The sequence below is a fragment of the Melospiza georgiana genome, chromosome 1, assembly GCF_028018845.1.
Source record: "Melospiza georgiana isolate bMelGeo1 chromosome 1, bMelGeo1.pri, whole genome shotgun sequence".
Classification (NCBI taxonomy): Eukaryota; Metazoa; Chordata; class Aves; order Passeriformes; family Passerellidae; genus Melospiza; species Melospiza georgiana.
Genome location: NC_080430.1, coordinates 102,067,260 through 102,090,620, shown reverse-complemented (window position 1 = coordinate 102,090,620; position 23,361 = coordinate 102,067,260). Strand labels below are relative to the sequence as shown.

The following is a 23,361-nucleotide window of genomic DNA, read 5'->3' as shown; positions in this document are numbered from 1 at the left end:
TGCTGTTAAATTTGGTGATATTCACCATGCAATATGATCCAGCCTTTCAGGCTACATTTAGAAACAAGGAAACTGGGGGAGAAATTGTACTTGTGAAGCTTTTAGCAGTATCCTAATATGCTGTAGAACAGGCAAATGAATGCATTTTTATCTTTCAGGTATTAAAAAAAAAAAAAAAAAAAAAAAAAAAAACCCACAAAATCAGACTTGTAAAATTAGCAGCAGGGCCGGTAAGTATATAATGTACTATTACAGTCCTAAATTTAAAAGAGCTCAGTGCTGCCATAGGAAGTATTTAACACCTCTTGAAGAAAAAAGATACAAATGGTATCACACTGCCACGCTGCTAATTAAATGCCAAACATTCACTCCTGCTGTATGTGTTGCAAGATTCTCTAAGGTAGTTTATTTGGCAGAATCACCTCTTTCTTACAAGGACAACCAAAGGAGGTGGTCATGAGCTATCACTGACACAGAATGGCTTCTACAGAAGGAACCAAACAGTTTCAGATTTTCCAGCTGCAAGAAGAGATGCCTGGAGTCCACATGGGGAAAAACCTGAGAAGTTTGGTATGGAAAAGTTCAGTAAGCCCAATAGCTTGTCATTTTGCTAGGCATAAAGACCAAAAGATACTCAGCAAAATCATCATCCACAGGTTTAAGACAGACAAAATCACAGATGGCTAATTAAGTATAGATCTGAGCATCAGAATTAGACAAAAATCGTGAATGGGTGTCAAGCAAAACAGCCTGGCTACAACTTCTACCTCAGAAACTTCTTAAGGTAGCAAGAGGCAAAAGACACAAAGTTTAACTACTCTATCTAACCTATCATAGCTATTCACATCTTCAGGTATTCAAGTCTTAACATGTATTTTCAAAATAAATCCATATATTATTAAATTCACAGATTAACAAGTTTACCTTTATCTGACTGAACTGTTCTCAGAAGCTGAATGTAGAAGTTACTGTTAGATCCATAAGAGAGAGAAACAAATTTTGCTGTCTGAAGGACACATGCCTAAACACCAGTATTTCTGGGTCTCACTCACTCACAAAGTACACACTGTACGCTACAAGGAAAGGTGAGGTAGAAAAGAGTCTGTTACCCTGCAGAGGTAAAGCAGCCCTAAACAAACTCTTAAACCAATTCAGAACTGCGAAAAACAAACCAATGTTTTCTGGACACATTTTAGTAACTTGACTCACACTTCTATAAATATAAAAAGTAACTTTTATTACAAAGAATAAATTCTCTTTATAAATACAATCATTACTGTGTACACAATCCCCTTCAATACACACACTGTGGTGCTCAAAATCAGTGGCATTTATATAAAATACTATATTTGTTTTTAATGGAATCATTTTACACCCACATACATTATTTTGCAGCACTAAAAAGGTATGAACAATTTGGGATTTTTTCAAAGGACAGAGCGGTATTTACAAGCAAACATGATCCAAACAGCACACGCAGATTCAGGGTATGCAAACACTCGCACACGAACTGCAAGTCGCACTTGGTCCCCCCTACAACAGATTATTTCTTCACAAAAAGGAGACCTATATGACAAAAAGAAACACAGGAGTAACAGACAATCCTAAGATATTGTTAAAGCTTTTAATTACACAGTGCAATTTTTTTTAAAGTGTGACTAGCATTTAAGTAAAAATTAATATAATGAGTTTGTCATTACAAATAATATCATTCTATAGTGCAAGGGCTGTTGCCTTGGAGGAAAATGACACCACCACTGACCATTTTAACAGGTACAGAGAAATGAAATTAACTCCTCATTCTTCAATTTAATACACAAGAAGTCTATCACCACTGAATCACCAATGTAACCTAAAAGCTCTGTACCTCATGATCCATTACACACACCACACCGCTCTTCCTCCAGCTCTTACCTAAGGAAATTCACTTTCTTTAAAATTCATTATTGAAAAAATAAACAATTTCATTTAAACATATACCTATATCTTTACACTTAAGACTTACCTAAGACATGTGGCAAATACTCTCCTGGCATTCCTGTGCACAAAATGGATGGGAAACCCTTTGAAGGTGTGACCATCGGGTACCGCTCTCCTTACGGCATCCTGAAACTCCTCATTCCCTGCAGAAACACCTGTTGTGCGCTCCAGCTCATAGGCTGCTAATGCTTGTGACAACAGATAGGACAGCTGGTCATCCCAAACAGTTGAAAAGCCAAGATCCTGGGAGGCAAGTCACAGAACCATGAGAGCTGTGCAGAAGGTACATCAGGATATGCCTAAACTCGCCTATAGTATAGATTCAAATAAATCCAAGAATCTTATATTGGCAGTGAATGAAGCAGTGAGATTTGTTTATTGACTCACACACCAACTGGGAGAAGCAAACATCACCATCAAAAGCAAGTGACACCACAAATGTCAAACATTTATCAAGGAATGAAGTTAAACTATTAGACTAAAACATAAGGCCAGCAGAGTGGAAACCAGATGTTTCAGCTACAGTATCTTGCATGAAATGTAAGATATGCACAAATACACAGCAAAAATATGGAAAAGATCAACTAAAATTCAACTTTTTTTTCAAATGTCTCATGGAAAACCCTTTCTGAAAAAATGATGCACAACAGCTCCCCAAAACACAAAGGTACCTCCTTTCTACCATCTATCTTCCCACCACGTACATTCACCTTCCTCCCAGCATCCCAAACTCAAAGTAGAAAAATCTTATATGTATGTATTCAACACTGCATCAGACTCATACTCTGAGAACTACTTTGCCACCCTAAAGGCTGAGCATTGTGTGGGGAGATAAAACAGAAACAATCAAAAAACCTCATTAAAAACAGACATAAGCTAACAGGGACTTAAAATATCATTGCCAGCACAGGAAGTATAATTTCTGGTACATTATGCCTTGTAAAAATCTTGGTAAAGGACAAAACTAACTTCTAAAAATATCTCACATTTTTTAAAGCAGTCAGAGTAAGATCATGAAAGCTGAAAGCCTGCCTTTATCTAGGAACCAGAAACATTTGTGCTGGATTGGCAAAGCCCACTAACAACCAGATTTCATCTTCCTGGTGCTTTTAGAGATTCCTCAAGGGTGGTCTGCAGGTGCCAGTAAGCTGAAGATCACCGACCCAGAATGAGGGGCAAAGGCAGAGTGGGGAGAAAAGCCCACACACGAGGCTGTGGATCACCACTGCAAATAATAGTCTAAAACAGCTCATTACAGTCTTCCCAAGCATTTTTTTTCAGTTGTTTCACTTTTCCTGTATCACATTTCTGCAAAAGCTGACGGAAAACACATTGCAAAGGTACGAGTATGTGAACTAACAAATGGCTAACCAAAACAAGCATACAATTAACACAAGAACCTCTGTTACCATGACAGATCCCTGCCAATCTGTCTCACCTTTCTGTGTTCAGAGACCAGGATCCTCAGCTGCACTTCCATCTCGTTGCTTGTTACAGCAGCATCTACTGTAGAAGCACACAGAGGAGGAAAAGGGGGAACTGAAGACGTTGCTCCAGGAGCACATACAGATTTTATTGCTTCTCCACTCATGGGTTTCCATTTGGATTCATCATGCAGGTCAAACACACACACCTCCACAGCATCAGAGGGTTGACAATTTCCAAAGAACTTCTCATGGTTGAAGATACAACCGATTGTGCGGTACGGATACAGTGGCTTGGGCTGCTCAGCCAGGGGAGGGTCATCAGGGTTGATAGGTCTGTGGATGTACCTACTCAAAAAGATTCAATTTTGCATTAATATAACTTCTTTCAAGGCAAGGTAAAAATATTTAGATGGGACAGATACAGACATTTTTCCTTTAAAAATACAAGCCAAGTTTGTCATTAACTTTTCCCCCAAAATGGCATTAATTTGTTTACAGAAATGTAATTGTATACGCTTTGGAGGCATAATATACAACCAAATAATACATAATTTTTAGTCTTTAAATCTAGAAAAATAAGCTGTTTAATCAAGCAGTTAAATTTTGCAATTATAAGAACATGCTCATACAGTTTCCCTGCTATTCATCACATTTAGAGAAATATACCTGCAAATGCTAATCACAGGATCACAAACAGTGGCAAAAGAGAACTGCTTGTTTTGAACACTGGAAACAACATGTTCCAGAAGCTTTAGTACACCTAACAGCTACATGTGCCCTTCTCTAATGACTCAAGCCAAGAGAAAATCTGAGAGAACTCAGAGAGATTTCTTCAGGGGGAAAAAAAGTAATGCAACACTGATTTCACTGATGAAATCAAGCAAAAAAATATGGGTTCCTAAACAATCATGTCAGATTTCATCTCCTTTACAAATGATGGCAGCAGTTACATAGATAGCAATCAGCTGCCATAAGACACAAAACAGTTACCATACACTATTACAGACACTAATATATTACAAACTGATGAAATACTTCCCCTCACACTGAATCAGTTATTTTCCAAGCAAAAGAACTAGAAGGAAAAAAAGTTTAAACATCGCCTGGATTATATGACAGGATATGGAGATAAAAAAGAAAACCACAAGAGCAGAAATATCCTACACAAACCTCAAAATACACTGTTCTGTTTTCTTATATTCTTTTTACTCACCTATGTCCTGTTAAGCTCTCCCAAAAAGTAATTGTTCCATCAGATCCACAAGTCATTACCCAAGTATGGGGGACTCCTTTTGCTTTTGTGCCAACACACACAAAGGCTTCCAATCCAAACCCAAGAAGAAGACTGCACAGAAGATTAGCATGGTCTTCACAGTCACCCTAGACAGTAAATATTAATAAATATTATTATAAATAATAAAATCTTAAAGAAAGAAAATAGTGGTATTTCTCAAAGCACCATTTAACAAGTTATGTTACTCTCCTATTTATCTAAAGCATGTCTGAAAAGTCAGGATTTTACCATTTAAACTAGACAAGCTTTAGTTTTCTGTAACAGAATAAATGAGTTTAAAATGCATGTTCTGATGATAGACTGTTGATACTGTTTGTTCAAGTATAGTGTATGATTAACACTGGGAAACATTTCTTATGATTATAGAGATACCTTCAAGAAACCCAAAACCAGAATCTATTGACCATGACAACAAAAACAATGTTCTAATTAAATGTAAAAATATATATAAGGCAAACACCTGAGGCAAGACTAGAAATTACACAGTATTTTCACACAGTTAGGATTTTTTTTCACTTCATAAAATGTAATTGTACTGGTATTTCACCTTCTTGAATGCGCTGTCAATCTTCAGAAACTAGATAAAGATAAAACAAGGTTCCCCACAGAACTAACTGTAAAACAGCTGGGAATCATGTGCAGCTGTTTTTTTCCTTCAGTCAGGAAAACATTTATCTCATGAACACATTACTACCACTGATAATTCACAGAAAACAATTTCCAAATGCAATGTCTAATATCTTTTGTCTCTGCAGCTCTTTACAATTGTTAGCTGCAAAGTAACAACAAAAATTGTTCAAACAATGAAGGATTCATAACACAAAGTACAGCATTCAGAAGCAGAACAGTAAGGCTTTTTAGTCAAATAACTATTCAGAATGTTGAAAATGTAAAATTCAGAGTTCTTGGATGTATCAAAGCAACACAATCTTGTCCTACCACAGTATAAAAGGGAAATATGCAGAAAGGTAGGTTTAAATAAGTTTGTAGTGAACCTCTGTTATTTTAACAATACTATACCACTTTCCACGAGAAAAATAATGGTGTCTGGTACCTCAGGGGCTAAATTCAGTTATTCTCCATACAGCTTTCCATTTCTGCCTTGAAGGAACACCGTTCTCTGTGCCTCCAAACACAGTGGTCCTCCAAGTCCCTACTGCCATCTCCATCTGAAAGCCAGTGGGCAGCCAGAGCTGCCTTTATGGGCACCTATGCATCATCTGATACTCAGAGCAACAGCCAATGCCTGTTCTTCGTGGTCTTGGAGGCAGGTCTAAAACCTGGGACATAGCTCCAGCTGCCCTGAACACATCTTTTAAATGCAAACACACCAGTGACATAATTTTTGAAGGCAGAAGTATCTCCATGGCAATGAAAAGCACTGACCACTCCAAAGAGGTATCAGTAGTGATCACTGGTACTTCTGCTCATAAAACAGAAGAGCTATAAAACCAGAACCAGTTACAATTTGATTTGCTTTTTGATTATGATATGAATGTCAGACCTCCAGGAAATAGGCCGAAACTTTTAGTGAAGATTCCTGTCTTGCAAAAATGGAACATAAAAACTGTCAGCATATTTCAGCCCATCTATTGGGAAAAAAAAACAAACCCAAAACAAAACCAAAACAAAACAAAGACCAACAAAAAAACCTCCCATCAAATCAGAAAAAGAGACAAGAGACTAAAGAGATTTTTTTCTACTCTTCCTGGATTAGTCCAGAATTTTAACTAGTGTCCTACACAGTAGCAGGGATTCATTGGATGACAATAAGTGTTCTTAGAAATGCGACAGAAGAGAAGCAATTTCAGTGTCAAAGATGTGCATTGACAAATGCACCACAAGTACAGTAGTAAAGGAAGTCTGCTCCAAACCCTTCTTGTGTACTATTTACCACCTGTTTGCTTTTAAAAACACCTCAAGCGCGGCTGCAACAGAACCATCCAAATCTGACTGAGAGCCTGTTTTAAATTCCCGCCTTGGGTTCGAGCAGGGCACCGGCCCCGCAGCGGCACACGGGGCAGTCACGCACCTTGTTCCTGCCCAGGAAGGCGAGCAGCGTGCACCACTGCTCCTGCTTGCCGCCGCCGCCGCCGATGACGGGCGCTCTCTCGTGGCCCAGGACGCTGACGAAGCGCGCTGCCTGCCGCGGCGTGTCCAGCAGCCGCCCGGCCCGCAGGGGCCGCACGAACGAGCACACCGGCCGGTTCACCCCGTTCTCGTCCTGAACACGGCAAACGGGCTTGGTTATTCGCCAGCCGCACAAGTGTAGCAAAACGTTAATCTGAGATTTTTTTCCCTCTGGGATGTATCCTCCCTGGAATAAGTATCACTCAGGAACCGTAAGACAAGAAAATATCCCCAGAATTAGGACACAAGACTATTAAGACCATTCATTTAGAGACGTCACAGATTTCAATCTGGCTCTGTCCACTCACTCTCACGTACAAACACACCGGCCAGTTCACCCCGTTCTCGTCCTGAACGGGCTTGGTTATTCGCCAGCCGCACAAGTGTAACAAAATGTTAATCTGACCTTAGACTTTTTTCCTCTGGGATGTATCCTCCCCGGAATAAGTATCACTCAGAAACAGTAAGATACGAAAATACCCCCAGAATTAGGACACAAGACCATTAAGGCCATTCATTTAGAGACATCACAGATTTCAGTGGGGCTCTGTCACTCACAGGGCACTCTGGACTAAATGTCTGAACACCAGGAACAGCACAGGCTGTTAATTTTCTCAAATGGTGAGGAACTTTTTATGCTCTACCTACTACCCACATTTCCACATTATGATCAAGTATAAAAACAAGCCAGAACAAATCTCACACACCAAATTCCACAACGACCCCAAAAAAACCTTCCCCCCAAAAACATTAAACATTCAGCAACTGATTCTAGAGTTTAAAAGTGTCTATTTGCTTCCAAATTTGAATACTTCTTTTTGTAACAGCAAGCAATAAAAATTACTCAAAACGAACTAACTAGATCTACTAAGCAACTAGATCTGTTAGCTAGATCTAAACTAAGCAATAATACTAAGAATTTCTAAGTTCTTGTAAAAATTAAAAAATAAGATGACTTTAAAAAATCTGTTTTATTACATGCTGCAGGCAAATACTATGATTATCATCTATTAAAACTATTTCAAGAAGCACAGAGGTCTTCTGGTCCTCACTGGGCTAAACTGGTACTTTTATGCTCATTTATATTTTAAAAGGGATCAAAGCCTTTTGAATCTCTGCAGCTTCAGGAGATTATGATCTCATATTTTTACTGTAGCCACATATTGTCCCCGTTAAGTTTTGTCATGCTTTTCCAGCAAGCTGGTGGAAAAAAAAGCAGCATTTATTTGAATCCTGTTGAAAACTATTTCACAGCTCAAAAGCAATTAAAAAAACCCCACAGGCAGAATTTATTTTTAAATTTTGTCTTTTATATATAGTGCCTGTTTCTGCATTACTCATCTGAAACTTGATGGTAACTACATTATCAAACTAATCTAATTAACTCGTTTCTGTTCCCAGAAAGTTTTACTAAGATTTGCTATGGCCAATGGGAAACTCAAGATAAGCTCTATGTAGGTACTAAACTAGCAGGGGCCTAGTTCCTATCCTATTTAATTATAGACTTGTTTCTCTTTCTACCCTGCCCTGAAACCCTTCAGCCTTTGTATTGGGGCTATTTGGAAGGGAGTTTGTTTTCTTCACAGCAGCCCTCACAGTGCTGTGTTTTAGATCTGTGACCCAAACAGTGCTGTGAACACATGAGGGTTTTAGCTGCTGCTGCTGAGCAGGGCTTGCACAGGATCACAGCCACCTCTGCTTCTCATTCTGCCACCACACAGGTGTAGGGGGACACAGCCATGACAGCTGACCTGATCTGACCAAAGAGATATTGTATGCCATACAGTGGCATGCTAGGCAATAAAAACAGTGAGGGTGGGGAAAAGACTTTTTCTAAACTTGCCCCTGCTTGGAAACTATGGGGGCATTTGTATGCTCTGGGAGAGAGGAGTGACTGTCTTTGCATCACTGTTTCCTCTCCCTCCGTTCCTTCCTTCCTTCCTTGCTTTCTATTACTAAACCACCTTTCTTCCAACCCATGAAGCTTTCCTTGCTTTTGCAGTTTTTATTCTTGCCCCCATCCCACTGATGAGGAGTGAGAGAGTGCCAGGATGGAGGCTCAGCTGCTAGCTGGGATTTGGAAGTTCTCATCACTCCTGTGCACTCAGGGAACAGCCAGAAGGGACGCCGCTGCCTCACCCAAGAGGAGGCACAGATAGCTTCAGGACACTGCTCTAAGATAAGAAGTTACTGTGGTACGAAAATTGCTACAATGCAGGGTAAATTCACAGCGTGAAAAATGCAAGGATTAGAACATTCCTTTTACTGAGGAACAGTTACTGAGGAGTAACTGATACAGTAACTTATTAGACTCAAGTAATTATGATTGTAGTTGCTGTGTGACAAAAACCAGAGAGATTGCATTGTAGAGGACAGAGAGTTCAAATGTTTTGAGGATCTGTTCTAATATATCTAGGAAGTCAATTTTTTGTAACTGTTGTATCTGGTACAAAACTTATCTGAAATAGGTTGTACAGATCACCTAACTGACATTTGTAAGTATTCAAGGACAAGAGTAAGCAGGCTTTTTCACTTGGTGCATCAGAGGTAGTCAGAGCAATTCTCTTGTCTGCATCGTTCTCTTAAGCTTCAACAGACAAACAGAACTTCAGTCCTTACAAATTTCATTTTTTTGCAAGATACACCACATTTAGCCCTGACCCAAACACAAGCACATCATAAATCTATATAGATTCCACATATGCATGAAGTTCAAAATAAAATCAAAAGATAATTTAAAGAAAGGATTGGTCTATTTGTAGAATGTACAAACCTGTGCAAAGATCTTTACCAGCCTTGCATTGTGGGTGGGCCTGATCTGTAGGTACTCTCTCCACCACTGCTTAGCATACACAAGAAATAAACGTTCTTTTTCTGCTGTCTTCTGACGTTCCAAAGTGAACTGTAGGTAGGAAAAACAAAACCAATCCTACACATACTAATTCCAAACAGGAGAAAAAAGCCCATGAATGATGCTTCAAGTTTCAGCTTTCATATTTTCCATATTCTGTACTGCATTAGTGTGTAACACTGAACTTCATATAAAGTGCTAGAAAGGTCTCTTCACAGGTAGTTAGACAAAACAATCCTTTGCCATCCCAATAGCCAAGGTCACTGTTGCAGTTTCAGGCCCAAAAAGCACAAAAACCAGCAAATTGAGGAGAGCAATCTGAGAGGATGGGGCTTCATAACCTGAAGCTGTAACTGGGCAATTAACCCAAACATGTAAATGGACCAAAACTTATATAAGTGTGAAAACTCCTGACCCAGTGTCCATCTTGGGTGTAGCCATGGCCAGGCTCTTGCACTGCCCAAGCTGTAACCTTTGAAGGCCTTTTAACAAATACCTACTTTATTCTTTAACACTGTCTAGCTTTTGTCCTAGGTAGCCTCTCAAGGCATCATACCCAGTAAATACATTAACACCACATCCTGGCATATGTAAAATAAAGCTTCACATTTTAAGTGTATCATGCAAATCCATAGTATTTTTTAAATGGAAATCCAATTGGGAAAAACTTCAAGCTGTATTTCTTGCTTGTAGGTTCATATATTAGGCTTCACTGAAATACTGTTCATTTTAAGTAATGCATTTCTGCACAGAAGGATTGCTTGGCTTTTAATGTGCAGAAAAATACCTGCATGCACCTTCAGGTCACCATTTACTGGCTTTCCAAGCAGAACAGCTAACTTCAAATTACTGTTTCACATGGGAAAGAGCAAGAAAGCATATATACTACTTGAAGAAAATTAGATATATTGCAACCTTCTTTTTTCTTCAGAGGTTTTGATACGAGTAATTAGAAAAACCTATGACAGTAATATTTTGAGTAATCTTCAGTATAGATAAAATAGTTTAAAAAAGGTAATTATATTTAAATTCAATAGGAAAAAAAGAAGGATTAAACATTAAAAAACCCCACAGTCCTCAACAACTGAGCTTCCCCCCACCAACAAAAGAATAAGTTAGCCCTCCCCAAAATTACTTACTTGAGTACTAGTTATTTCTGAAGAAAGTGTCTTATTAAGTGGTGGATACATTTCCAGTCTGATGTTTAAAACACCAACAGAAACCTTTGATTCTGTACCTTTGAAACAAAATTAATTTTCATCAGTTCTCTCACATTCATTTTGCTTAGATTATTTCAGCCAAGCAGGGGAAAACCATTAAAATATGTATGTTAACCTTATATAATCACAAAAAGTAACTAAACCTCTTTCAACATAGGCAAAACGGGAATCTTTATTTAAATTTTAAACTCAAATGAGGCTGTAGAAAAGCATAATATATGAAAAAAAGCACTGGTGTCTACATCCAAAACAATTATCCAAGGCCCTATTTGTAGCTAGTACTGGGACATGTGAGATGAATTATAGAATGGTATTCTAGAAATGTCTAGAATAGGCATCTAAAATCAAGTCAGAGAATCACACACTGTAAATGTGCCTATTTCTACTGATTACACAAGTAGCTCAAATTTAAATAGGTGGAAATAAGTGAGGTTCATCTTCCCCCAGGACACAGGTCATTATGAAGGACTCTGGCTGTCATAGAAAGAGATTAATCAACTTAGAAAAAACTCCCCAAAACAACAAACAAATGAACAGCAACCCCCCCAAATGCTCAAAATTTGAGATTACATAAACAACAAGTATTACAAAACAGATTACAGATGAGTCCATAAGCAATACAAGCAATGGAAACCTCACATAATAGTTTATCTGTTTTTTCTGAGATGGCAGCATCCTTTGATGTTCTTGATGCATTTTGTACGATTATAGGATTTTGAAGAGGAGAAAAAGCACTGGATTTATTGGGCTGATACTTTATTACTTGGAAAAAAGCTATTGAGAATTAAATTTTATTTGCTCCACAACCAAGCCGAGAATTATACCCAACTTATTTGTTATGCATTTCCAATTCACTATAGAAAATTAAAATCAGAATGGCCTGGGTTGGATGGGATCTGAGAGATCACCTATTTCCAATCCCCCTGCCACGGGCAGGGACACCTTCCACAAAATCATGTTGTTTAGAGTTCCATCCAACGTGGCCCTGAACACTTCTCAGGATGTGGTATCCACAGCTTCCCTGGGCAACCTGTTCCAGTGCCTCACCACCCTCACAGGAAAGAATTCCTTCCTAAGATCTAATCTAAATTTACTCTCATTCAGTTTGAATCCATGCCCCCTTGTCCTGTCATTACCTGCTCCTGTAAAAAGTCTCCTAGGAAGTCATGAGAGATCTAGTCTTTATTCACTAAATCACATCCTAAAAACTTGGGTAGGAACTCCTGGGAAGAGGACTGGGGACAAGTGACACACAAAAACAGACATGTGTACTAACTGCTGAGCACCTAAACGAAGCCATTCAGAAAACACACTTCCAGCCACTGGGATAAATGAATGCAGAGCAGAAATCCCTTCTCCAGCAATTGTTGGTTTGCTATGAAAGGCATACAAACTCGATTTTACTCCCCAGTGCACTGATCAGATATATTCCTGGAGATGAACTACTGGATTTTTGTTCGGTTGGTGTGATTCTGATAACTTAACCAGATTTTGAAGATAATCAATAGTGGGAATTCCAAGACATGAGGACCATTTTTACATGGGATCTGGAATACTCATTTTAGCAGCTTGGTAACAGAAAAATCTGACCATTAAGTCTTCTAAGCATTTTCTAAGGATACTCTACATTGTAGAAAAAAATGAACTAGATCCAAAATACTGCTTTAAGTTTGCAAGCAAGCTCAGTAGACAATATTTTAAGTCATCATAATATGCTCATTTTTCATCCTTACCTACACCCAAGAGTTCCACAGCAACATTTGTTATGCCACTCTCTGCAGCCAAGACAGACCTCCACTCCAAGAAATAGGATGCTACCAGTGTGGTCTCACCAAATGTGTCTGTTTTGATCAGAACCATATGCACTGGGTCACATATAGATAACATAGTGGTTGCATCCACCATCTTGCTTCCGTCACCTGCCATTATTAAACCAAAAGAAGACAGCAAGAATATTATCATTCCAAGTTCCCCTCAGGATTTTAAAACAGTATGCAACAAAATGCAATGTCTGTAGTAAGTATAAAGAAAGATCCTGAGTCCAGAAGTGTAAGCAATGGTCCCATCTCCGAAACCATACGCATTTTAGGACAGAGCTACAGAGAGAGTACAGAGAAGATAAAATTATTTTTGTAGTTGAGTACTGCAATGCAACTAGTTCAGATACACAAAAAATTAAAATGGAATTAACATTTAAGAATTTATAAAGCTGGTCAATTTCAAGTTATTTTAGAATGAAAAATAAGGAAAAGAGCAAGAGCAGAGAAAGATCTACAAGTGGCATAACCCAACACAGTAATCAATTTCGTCAGGAAAACATGACAAAAAACAGGAAAGAAATCCACTAAATAATATCAAACATATTTCACAATAACTTTTAGGTCAGAAAAAATCCCAACAGCATCAGCTTTAAACCCACAATGTTCCTTACCTAGGCTATCCTTGTGTATTTCAAGTAGAAAACCATCCTGAAAATCTGGCTCACAAGCACAGGGTACAGGCTTGGAACGGAAGCGCTGGTTTCGAAAATGTAAACACAGAGTGAAGGTAGAACAGATCTGGCCAGGCAGAGGCTCTGGTTCCTGAAGATGCTCCAGAAAGGCTTTTCCACCCAAAACCTGAAGGTAAAGATACCTCCGTGTTGGGTCAATGTTAGCTGTAAAGCGTAGCAATAAAAATGAAGAGACTACAAACAGATCTTAGAAAGCTTAATTTGCTAAATATCAGCTAACAGGAGACTAGCAAAAAAACAAACTTCTTTGAAACATGCTTAGGAGAAAGTGATTTTAAATTATATGGAAGTTATCTTAGTGTAAAGTAAATGAAATAACAATAAATCATATTTAATGCAACACTGATTGCTGCTGCTTATATGAGTTTATTCTCTGTGAATAAGCAGAGGAAACATCCACCTTTATGCCAGTTCATACTGGATTACTAATTCAGAGTGCAAAAATCATAGACTTCAAATTTGTTTCAAAACTATGATCCAAACATTTAAATAAACAAGAAACATACTTTTTTTCAAAACTGGTGGCTCTCTGTCAACAAAATGTGTTGATGGTTTTGGAGCTGAAGTCCTCTCCATTTCATTCACATCCTGGAATTACAATTAAGACTTTTTAAGGACTCAAAGGATGCAACAGTGCTTTCACCACAGTCTTCTAAAAATTAAAGGATCCTGCATTTCATCTGAATGCCATTCCTTAGGTACGCTCCCTTCTAAGACTGAACAAGTATTTTCAGTGCAGTATTACCACCAAAGCGATTTCAGCATATGCATTAATCTTCTCTGCTCCTATAATGCCTCACATCAGTAAGGTCCTTACAAACCTCCAGAAGCAGCACAGTTTCACTTTGTCAAAACCACCTCAGTAAGAGGAATAAGCAGAAATACTTCCCCTCTTAAAAAGCTACTTACAGCTACAAATTTAAGTTCCTTCATAACATCATCAATGATTCCCCGCTGTCTCAGGGCTCTTATCAGATCTTCTGTGGACAGCTGCTGATGCTCAGGTGCCAGCTCTTCCCGTATAGTCTCAGCAAGAACTTCTCGTATCCTCCCATGGACATCCATCTGAAAGAAAATTCATTTTGTGTTACAAACACCAGCCCTCTATATGGCAGCAGGTACAACTTACCAATTAAGTCTATAAGGCTAAGGGGGTTTTCCTAAGAACACAAAAATAACTACACCAAAATATTGATCCTTGCAGAATTAATCAAATGAGCCACCATTTTACAAAAGCAGCTCTCCCAGTAAAAAAAAAATTACAAGCATAAAAACCTAGGTGTTTTCACTGCTCTTTGACAGCAACTCATCTTGAACTTCCCTTCTTACAAAAAGGTCTGCAAATCCATCAATTACAAAATGGTCGCTGATCCAATTTCTCGTCTCCCTCAAAATTCAAGCTTAATATAATACTTCCTTATTTTTTAAGTGGAAAAAAATACGCTTTTATATAGGTTAGGCAGAAAAGTTGTAGATCTCCCTTGCAAGCTTTCCCCATGCTAAAAGGGAAGTCTGAGAATGTCTGCCCATCATCTGAGCCGTGAAAGCAGATGGATCTATAGAGCAGACTCTCACACTGGAAGTACGTTAAGGACACAGTCACCAGGACCTGAAACAGAACCTCAGAACGGCCTTGTTGGAAAACACCTTACAGATCATATCATTCCAAAGCTCCGGCCATGGGCAGGAACACCTTCCACTGGATCCGGTCTCTCAGAACCCCACCCAGCCTGGCCTTGAACACTTCCAGGAATGAGGCATCCACAACTTCTCTGGGCAACCTGTTTCTGTCCCACAGCACCCATCAGAGTGAAAAATTCTTCCTGATATCTGATCTAAACCTGCTGTCTCAATTTGAATCCATCTCCCCTTGTCCTGTCACTGCATGCTCTGGTAAAAAGTCTGTCTCCTTTCTGGCAGGCTCCCTCCAGGTACAGGAAGGCTGCTATGAAGTCTCCACTGAGCCTTCTCTTCTCCAGGCTGCACCGTCCCAGTTCTCTCAGCCTTTCCCCGAAGCTGCCTCCCTCTAATCATCTTGCTGGCCTCCTCCGGACTGGCTCCAAGCACCCCGTTCTCCCGTGCGACAGGCGGGAATATTCACCACTGCACTGACAAGCGATACAGGAGTTATACCCTCCTTACTTATTTCCCGGCCAGTTTCAATACCCTCGCTCAAAAAGCAGCACGAAAGCGACCAAGCGGCGCCTGGAAACCACCTGCAGCGACCCAAGTTGGGAAAACAAAGCGGGGCGCCGGAGCAGGCGCGCCCCGCCACCGCCTCAGCGGGCGTTGCCGCCACCCGCGGCCGGGTGACACCGGCACGGGGGGGGGCACAGCCCCCTGAGGCCCAGGGGAAAGTCTCTCCGGCGCCGGTCCCACCTTGAGCAGCTGCTGGTGGATGATCTGCTTCAGCTCCGAGGCTTTCTCCGGCGGCAGCGACATGGCGGAGCCGCCAGCGACCGAGCCCCAACGGCCTCGCGGCGAGCGCGGGCAGCGCCGCCACCGCCCCCTGGCGGCAGCACGGGGGTGCGGCGTCCGCGCCCCCCTTCCTTCCTTCCCTCCCTCCTTCTTCCCTTCCTTCCTTTCTTCACTGCCTGCTTCCCTCCTCCCTTCACCGCCGGCATGTTCATTCCGTGCGATCGCGGCGGGTGCTCAGCCGCCCCCGACTTTAAAGGCTTCACCCTGCTCATGGTGAGTCGCGCTCCTGCTTCCCCTTTCCCCGCCCTTGGTGGGTTTGAGGGGCCGCTGCCCCCGGTCCCTGTGCTGAGGGCTCCGCTCCGCTCCTGTGGGACGAGACACGGGGGGTTCTGGTGTCCCTCCCTGCCCTCCCGAGGGTCGTCCCTGGGCACTTGGCCGCGGAATAAGCGGAGAAGGCGCAGGGCAGGCGGTGTGTGTGGAGTCTGTGGGGTGTTCGGCCGGGGAAAAGAGGGTTTGGAGGGCTCTGTCTGCAGCAGAGCTTAGCGCAGTGTTCCCCGTTTCTGTCAGCTTCTCCCTCCTCAGAACCCCGGGTTGGCCCTGTCAGGACGATCCGTGCCGAGCTCCAACAGCTGTATTTTATTTTGGAGCAATAGCTATTTGCTATTTCGGAGCTATAGCTATGTGCTGTTGCTCTAAAAATTAATACGCCCTATGCGCTTTTACTGGATTTGCACCACCCCTGGGTTGTCACCGCAATAAACGATTGGGATTTTTTTTTCATTTACATGCGATGTATAAATGTTTCCAATTAAAAAAAAAATCATTCTGCTACATTTAAATCTCGGATTAGGATTGTTTTAGGAAGTATTTTTATCGCCTTCCCACATGGTATGACATCAGTGTCAGGTCATGTGCCCGCGGTGACGATGTCGGTGTGGGACGAGGGCTCCCGCGCAGGCTGCGGACGGACAAACGCCGTCAGTTTCTCCGTCATTTTCAGGGACCCCATCGCTTCCCAGGCAGGGCTGCAGAGCCCGGCATGACTGTGCAGGCTGCGCAGGAAGGCATTCCCGGTCAGCTGACCCGCAGCAGGAAGCACATCACTGCCGGGCCCCTCGCCTGGCACGGCCGGGAGCTGGGACCAGCCAGGGCGAGGGACACTGCGTGCTGCCGCGGGCTCCCGCACCTTCTGCCAGCCTCAGACCCGCTGGCTTTCCCCAATGGGCAGCAGCAGCAGCAGCAGCAATTCTTAGGTTTGATTATAAATGAGAGGAAAGCAACCGAACGTTTTATGGTTGTCTTCCTGTAATAGTTTCTTTGGAAGGACACAGTCCTTGACTTTCTCCTTTCGTGCCATCATATTAGGTTAGTATGTTAGATCAGTATCTGCCCCGATTGATGATAACCCGCAGCAATTCCTGTGAAATTAATTTAAGGGCACCCTTATCATTTTTATCTTTATAAAAATGAAAACAACCTACTTTTGCCTATGAGTCAGTCTGAGATTTAGAGGCTTAATATGTAACACCAGAGCTGTCTTTGGGCATCATGTGAGCTTTGCCAGTTGCACATCAGTTGCTTGTCTTTTACCTACTCTCAATCCAAAAATGTGGAAAAAGAGGTAAATTTCCAAGCTGTTCTTTCAGTTTACAACGAGACAGAATTATTCACAAAAGTGACCAGGTTATTTTTTGTCAGAGACCAAATCCTGTATTTACCAATTGTTCTAGTAGGAAATAGTCATCTTTCCCAGAGGATAAGCAGCCACTTTTACAAATCATGTTTGACCAGATTTTAAGGAATTTAAGCTTTCACTATTTGAAGAGCACCTTATGCCATCCACAAAGCACGCTGTAATTGGGTTTATTCTGTTCCTTCAGCCAGCAGTGTCCGTGGGGAATGTCGGTCAGTTGGCAATAGATCTGGTGATTTCCACACTTGGCATGACTAAAGTTGGTTACTTCTACACCGATTGCCTGGTGCCAATGGTTGGAAATAACCCGTATGCAACAGCAGAGGAAAACTCAGTGGAGCTGAGTATAAATGCTGAAGGTGGGTGTTGAATGCTGAAGGTATTTGCAAGGGGCATAAGATTCAAGAACATCACATTTACTTTTTTTGTTGTTATATTCTGCTGATGTTCCTAAATTAAGGGCAGTAATAACAGCTGCAGAAACCTACAGACAGGAATGTATTTACATTTTACAGGGGAAACTGTTCCTGTTGTTTTTTTTTTTTGGAAAACCAGTTTGGACATTTGGAACCAGTGAGAAATGTTGAATTTGCGCCATTGCAGTGCAGCCAAAACTCTCTGTGGTGTTAATCCAAAGCAATATCAAGTGTGCACATACTTAAATTATTGGAATACATGTTGAATTTCTGATTTAGAAGGATTCTTATCCACTCTTCTTCTTTCCTACATACCTTTGCCTTTTTCCCTGTGTAATGTTTTTCCCACTCTCCCCACAAATTCTTAGTTTCTTTCCTACATTGAACAATGTATCTATTTTTTTTACCCTCTTAAATCACAGAAATCTCAGAATAATCTGTCAGTCTTTGGAAAGATGCATACATTATCTGAATCATTACAGGAGGCAAATCCTCATACATCTTTCATAATTCAGTCCTTGAATTTAGTACAACTGAAAGTACAATGCACAGAAATACATGTTTTTAACACAGTGGATGCTGTCAGGCTTTCCCTTATGAATTGATAGCTGAAAGGTTTACTATCCTGAAGTTTGTAAATGGGGTAATTCTTGATCTGTTTAAACCCAGGTCTCTTTCTTAGTTTCTGCTTAATAAGACAGTGATTTCTTCTTGTAGTGTACTCCTTACCTTCAAAGAAACTTGTAGTTCTGCAGATCAGATCACCTTTTATAAAGGTATGTATGTTCATTGATTGTTCTTTCTTCACTCTTTGGTCTGAATAGTTCTGCTGGCAAAAGTATTTTTCTCCTTCATGCTGTAAACACCTTCTGCAGTTGGTAAAGTTTTACTGATTTCTGCATTCACTGAGACTTTTTGCATCATTGAGTTCTGCATTTTGTTTTTCCAAGCCCCACAACAGCAGCCTGTGTTGGTAGATTTTAGTGTAAATGTCTCCTTAGTTATTATGAGTCATGAAAATACAAAATGGTTTGTGTTTTGTCTATTTTTTTTTTCCTTTACATTTATTATTTTTTCTGTGTTCTTTGTAATGGCTTTATTTTTGTGTGTCATGCCAGTTAAATTATTTCATAGTATTCTAGATTCATTTTAACAGCACTCATTTGGTAAAAATGAGGAATTTAGTATTACTCATTAACTGGGTAGTGGCTATAAGTTAAAATAAGCAGATTGCCATGACAGAAAAAAAAAATGTGTAGTGCACTATTTTAGCAGTTCAAAGTGTGGAAAAATTCTTTGTGATCCTGCCATCCCATCTTGCTCTAAAGCTTTTTCCTTTGTTGTTGTTGACATGGTCTTAATGATAATTCTTGTAATTCTACGTGTGGTTTTGCTTAAGTAAACAACCAGGGCAGTTCTCTGTTTTCTAGTAATGTATGTGGGGCTGAAGACTAAGTAGATATGAAGAATAATTTACATTACTGCCAAACATTATATGTAACACCTAGTAGTGATGTTAAGGACACATTAAATTTTCCACTTTTTTGTGTGTGTCTTTGCATGAAGAACAAGTACAGGCCATTCTGTGAAACCCTGCTCTCTTGGGTGAAGAGCAGCAAATGTGCCAGGGTTGTCCTTCTGTCCAGCAGCCACGCGTACCAGCGCGATGATGAGCAGCTTCTGGGGTATGTTTGTGTCCTTAAAAGACCTAACTGATGTTTCTGGCATTTTTTGACTGACATATTTCCCTCTTCTTCCATGTCCTCAGTACTTTTGGCAGGTTCTTTTGCTTGCATGTGTGCATTGGTCATAAAATGCTTAGTATATTGTTAAAACATGACATATTACAGGAGAAGTCACTGAATTTTCTGGGTTACTGCTGTCAGAAGTACTTATCAAATGAAAAGCTGTAAGAAAATTGCACTTAGCCTGCATTGCCTCAGTTTTAATTTCCTGTGGTTGCAGGCAATGTCAGGGATTAACTGCTGACATACAGGTCCCAGGTTGGATTTTTAATAATTGATTGCAGTAGTGGTTTGGTTTTGACCTCTTTATCATCATTTTACATTTGAAAGATTTTCTTTGGTACAATAAGGTGTCATTCTTTTTTTTAATAGGAAGTTATAGTTATATTTGGAAGGAAGTTATAGTTTATAGGAAGTTTATAGTTTATAGGAAGTTATAGTTATTATTTGTTGGGAGGCAACTGCAAGGATGCAATTGCAGTATTTTTTTACTAGATATTACCCATCCAAAGACCAGGCATTTGTTGATGATTGAGGGCATCATAGTTGGTGATTTAATGAGAAACAAATAAAATCAATATTTCTGCAGTTGTTATCCTCAGGCTCTATACATGTATAGGGCCTCAAAGCAGTTTCAGATCTATGCATGTCCCAGATATAGGGGTAAGATCCATACAACTGCAGGATGGCCAGCTAACATGGAATGGAATGAGAGGGACTGATGGTTATTTGATGAGGTCTAAGTCATAAGTTGTGATTTAAACCCTCCCAGCTCCCTCAGCACCACAGAACAACTCCCTTACAGCAGATTTACTAAAGAGTGAGGGTAATGCATTCAGAAAATACTTTAACTTGACTAAAGTCTAAATGTATTAGTAGTGTGAGCTTACTAAAAATACTGTACCACGGTGAAGCCTAAGTGTACCCGAACAGATTTTGAATTAATCACCTCCTATCTGAAGGAAGAAAAAGCACATTTTATTTGTAAATTATTTTAACAACCATAAGCAGTTTCCCTATTTAGGTGCCTATGTATTTGGCACTTGCCAGTAAACTGAGCCCCTGAAAGGGTACCTAAATTCTGTTTGTGGCATAAAGTTGAATAGTTTGTACAGTTTTGAGGCCACAGACTTACTTTGTAACTTTGATCTGAAGAGGGAGAGAATGTCAGAGCAGTTCTTCCCTGCAGGTGCGAGGTCCTCAGTGCTGGCACCTTCTGTCTGCCACAGGTGGTAAGTGTGGCAGTGTCCTTCCTTGGCAGACTGAGCGCATCCTTGACTTGTTTCCAGGACACCACTGCGCTACCTGCTCACACCCGATCTGGAGAAAGCAGTTGGAGCCCGCGTGAAGGAGCTAAACTGGAAAGAAATGGAAAAAGTAGCAGCTTATCCTGGAATAAATGATACAGACAAAGTTCTGCATATACCTGGAGGTGGCATCACAAAACTGTTGTTTACTGAGAGGTGAGTTGCCTAAAGGTAAGCATGGAAAGATATCAGAAGTCTTGTTTTTAGTACTTGGGTAAAATTGTCTTATAAACTGCTATGTTACAGGAAAAGAAAAGTCCTTCTGTTTATAGAACAGGGCTTTATAGGAATAGAAATTCTTTCAGGTCAGGCCCATAATTAGGAGGAAGAAAAGTAGGGAGTCCTGAATCATAAACTTAGAATAAGATAAAAATATAAGGGAATAGGCTAAAGGAAAATAATAAAGTCTTTACAGTTATGATCACAATCAATCCAGTATCTGATATTATCCAAACCATAAAATTTGTAAATAGTAGAATTCCTGTGCCTTAACTAAAACTGTTTCCTGAGGCAAATGGTTCCAACATCAGTTATACAAAAAACCCCAAAAATCCGCAAACAATTCTCAGCACTACGAATGAGTTAAGATTTCAGGGCCAGCAAAAAAATGCGATGTGAGGGTTTTGTTGAAAGGTGCGTGCATCAGAAGTTGTGCTGAAAGCTGAGTTTTTTAATTTTAGAAACTAATACTTATAACACAATCCTGTGGTTCTGCAAAAGATGTGTTGTGTCCAGTGAAAAATTGACTTTTATTTTTTAATTATTACTTTTGACACCTGACGACACTGTTGCATTCAACAGCAGCAAAGTTACTAATGTTATGCTTACATTTATACTGACTTCAGAATGGAAACAATAAACAATTGCAAAAGAAAAAAACTGCCAGGACTTGAGGTAAAATGATTAAAAATAACCATCTTAATATCTAAATTAAAAAATTAGAATATTCTGAGTGAAGTACTGATATGCAGCCTGCAAAACTGCTGGTTTAAAATACACAGAAAGATAAGGAGTGATTGTATCAAAGGATGTATATAGGCACCTCACCAGCACAAAAATGCAAACTAAGTACATAAAAGGCCTGAATACTCTTGCAAGATGTAGGATTCTTGCCTTGCAAAGTAAGAAACAAATTCAAGACTAAGCAAAAAAGCATGAAGTGTGAAAATGTGATCTAGGAAATCTGGAGGAAAAAGAAATATATACATATACATTTTTCCTTTTTGGTTTTGGCTTTTCACAAGATACATGCATGTTGTTGCTGCTCTTAATACTTAAATATAATTATTATGGATCTAAAAAGGAAATATAAATGCCTGCTCATTTCTGTTGCAGCTGTTCAGAGGGAATCCAAATGGCAGTTCTTCTGAAATTTTGCTCAGAAGGAGACAACATCCCTGATGCATTTGTTCTTGTTAACTATCTTAATGAATGGCTCCAGCTAATTAAAAGTGAAGTAAGTACTGTTTGATCTAAAGTTCTTGCTGTCATATTTTATATCCCTTATTTTCATTTTTCTTCAGTCCAGATGGGTTCATTTTTGGGTCTTGTTCATCAAGAATATGCCAAATAAAATATATATTTGTATTAAAACCTCAGTGGGAGTTTCCCCACCTGAAAAAGCAAATCTTTTTTGAACTGAAAGAACTGAACACCAGTTCTTTTGTTTGACAGGTGTGGGCAAAAATTGTGTAAAGGTTTGATTGAGTTCTCTCTTCCAGTGCTCTTTTCTAAAGCAACGCAGTGACACTGATATTTGTACTGCTGCCTATTATTTTAATATCCAGTTACATCATTACTATTTAAAACTTAATTATTCTGGGTTTGTTGCAGAGCAACAATTCCACAGATCCTTCTTCACAGTGGAAGATACCGAGTTCTTGGCGCCTTCTTTTTGGCAATGGTCTCCCACCTGCCCTCTTCTGATCAGCTCTGAGCTCGCTGAGAGTCACCTGTGCAGTCACAGATGTCCCCTGAGCTGGTGATTACACAGTAATTGTCTACATAAATGCTTTATTTAAGAAAAATTCCTTTTGTGTATGTGGGTAGCTAAAGAAATTAAGGTAACTTTCACAAACTCACCAAAGAAATATGTTTTGTACAGTTGTTTATTGAGTAACTTTGGTTGGAAGTTTTTTCTAATAAAATATTTTTTAAGAAACTTTTTTCCCTGGTTAAGTGTTACTGCTATGGACAAGCTTAAGGTGCTACTTTCTAATGCAGCTGAGAACTGAGAGTGATGTGTAGGCATGGATTTTCTTGGAAGATAAAACCCTCCACTTCCATGTCAACTGTGGATCTTAAGTTTTTTTCCAAGAGTGCCTGGTGAGGTAAGTGAAGGTCAGAAGTGATCTGGTTTTGCCTTCTT

The 23,361-nt window shown here is 39.9% G+C and overlaps 2 protein-coding genes across 2 annotated transcripts; one reads left to right on the top strand and one right to left on the bottom strand.

Annotated features, from left to right (window-relative positions):
* Positions 1-1,282: 1,282 nt before the first annotated feature.
* CEP76 (centrosomal protein 76) lies at positions 1,283-15,952 on the bottom strand. The gene is made up of 12 exons (XM_058029786.1): positions 15,794-15,952; positions 14,324-14,479; positions 13,921-14,002; positions 13,334-13,558; positions 12,636-12,821; positions 10,822-10,919; positions 9,605-9,733; positions 6,734-6,925; positions 4,621-4,787; positions 3,419-3,752; positions 2,006-2,223; positions 1,283-1,566 (listed from the first exon to the last, which is right to left on the bottom strand). Exons 1-12 carry the CDS (start codon positions 15,854-15,856, stop codon positions 1,428-1,430), a joined length of 1,989 nt encoding a protein of 662 aa, XP_057885769.1. The 5' UTR covers positions 15,857-15,952; the 3' UTR covers positions 1,283-1,427.
* PSMG2 (proteasome assembly chaperone 2) lies at positions 15,932-23,154 on the top strand. The gene is made up of 7 exons (XM_058029797.1): positions 15,932-16,105; positions 17,713-17,884; positions 18,659-18,717; positions 19,508-19,626; positions 20,976-21,149; positions 22,329-22,449; positions 22,827-23,154. Exons 1-7 carry the CDS (start codon positions 16,037-16,039, stop codon positions 22,917-22,919), a joined length of 807 nt encoding a protein of 268 aa, XP_057885780.1. The 5' UTR covers positions 15,932-16,036; the 3' UTR covers positions 22,920-23,154.
* The last annotated feature ends 207 nt before the right edge of the window (positions 23,155-23,361 follow it).

Excerpts from the sequence above, each read along its gene's own strand:
- PSMG2 (XM_058029797.1), top strand. The coding sequence starts at position 16,037 with ATGTTCATTCCGTGCGATCGCGGCGGGTGCTCAGCCGCCCCCGACTTT. Across the intron at positions 18,718-19,507 it reads TCAGATCACCTTTTATAAAG|AACAAGTACAGGCCATTCTG; the intron begins GTATGTATGTTC and ends CTTTGCATGAAG. Across the intron at positions 22,450-22,826 it reads TCCAGCTAATTAAAAGTGAA|AGCAACAATTCCACAGATCC; the intron begins GTAAGTACTGTT and ends GGTTTGTTGCAG.
- CEP76 (XM_058029786.1), bottom strand. The coding sequence starts at position 15,856 with ATGTCGCTGCCGCCGGAGAAAGCCTCGGAGCTGAAGCAGATCATCCAC. Across the intron at positions 13,559-13,920 it reads GCCACCAGTTTTGAAAAAAA|CTAACATTGACCCAACACGG; the intron begins GTATGTTTCTTG and ends TACGCTTTACAG. Across the intron at positions 4,788-6,733 it reads CCTTCCTGGGCAGGAACAAG|GGTGACTGTGAAGACCATGC; the intron begins GTGCGTGACTGC and ends TTTACTGTCTAG.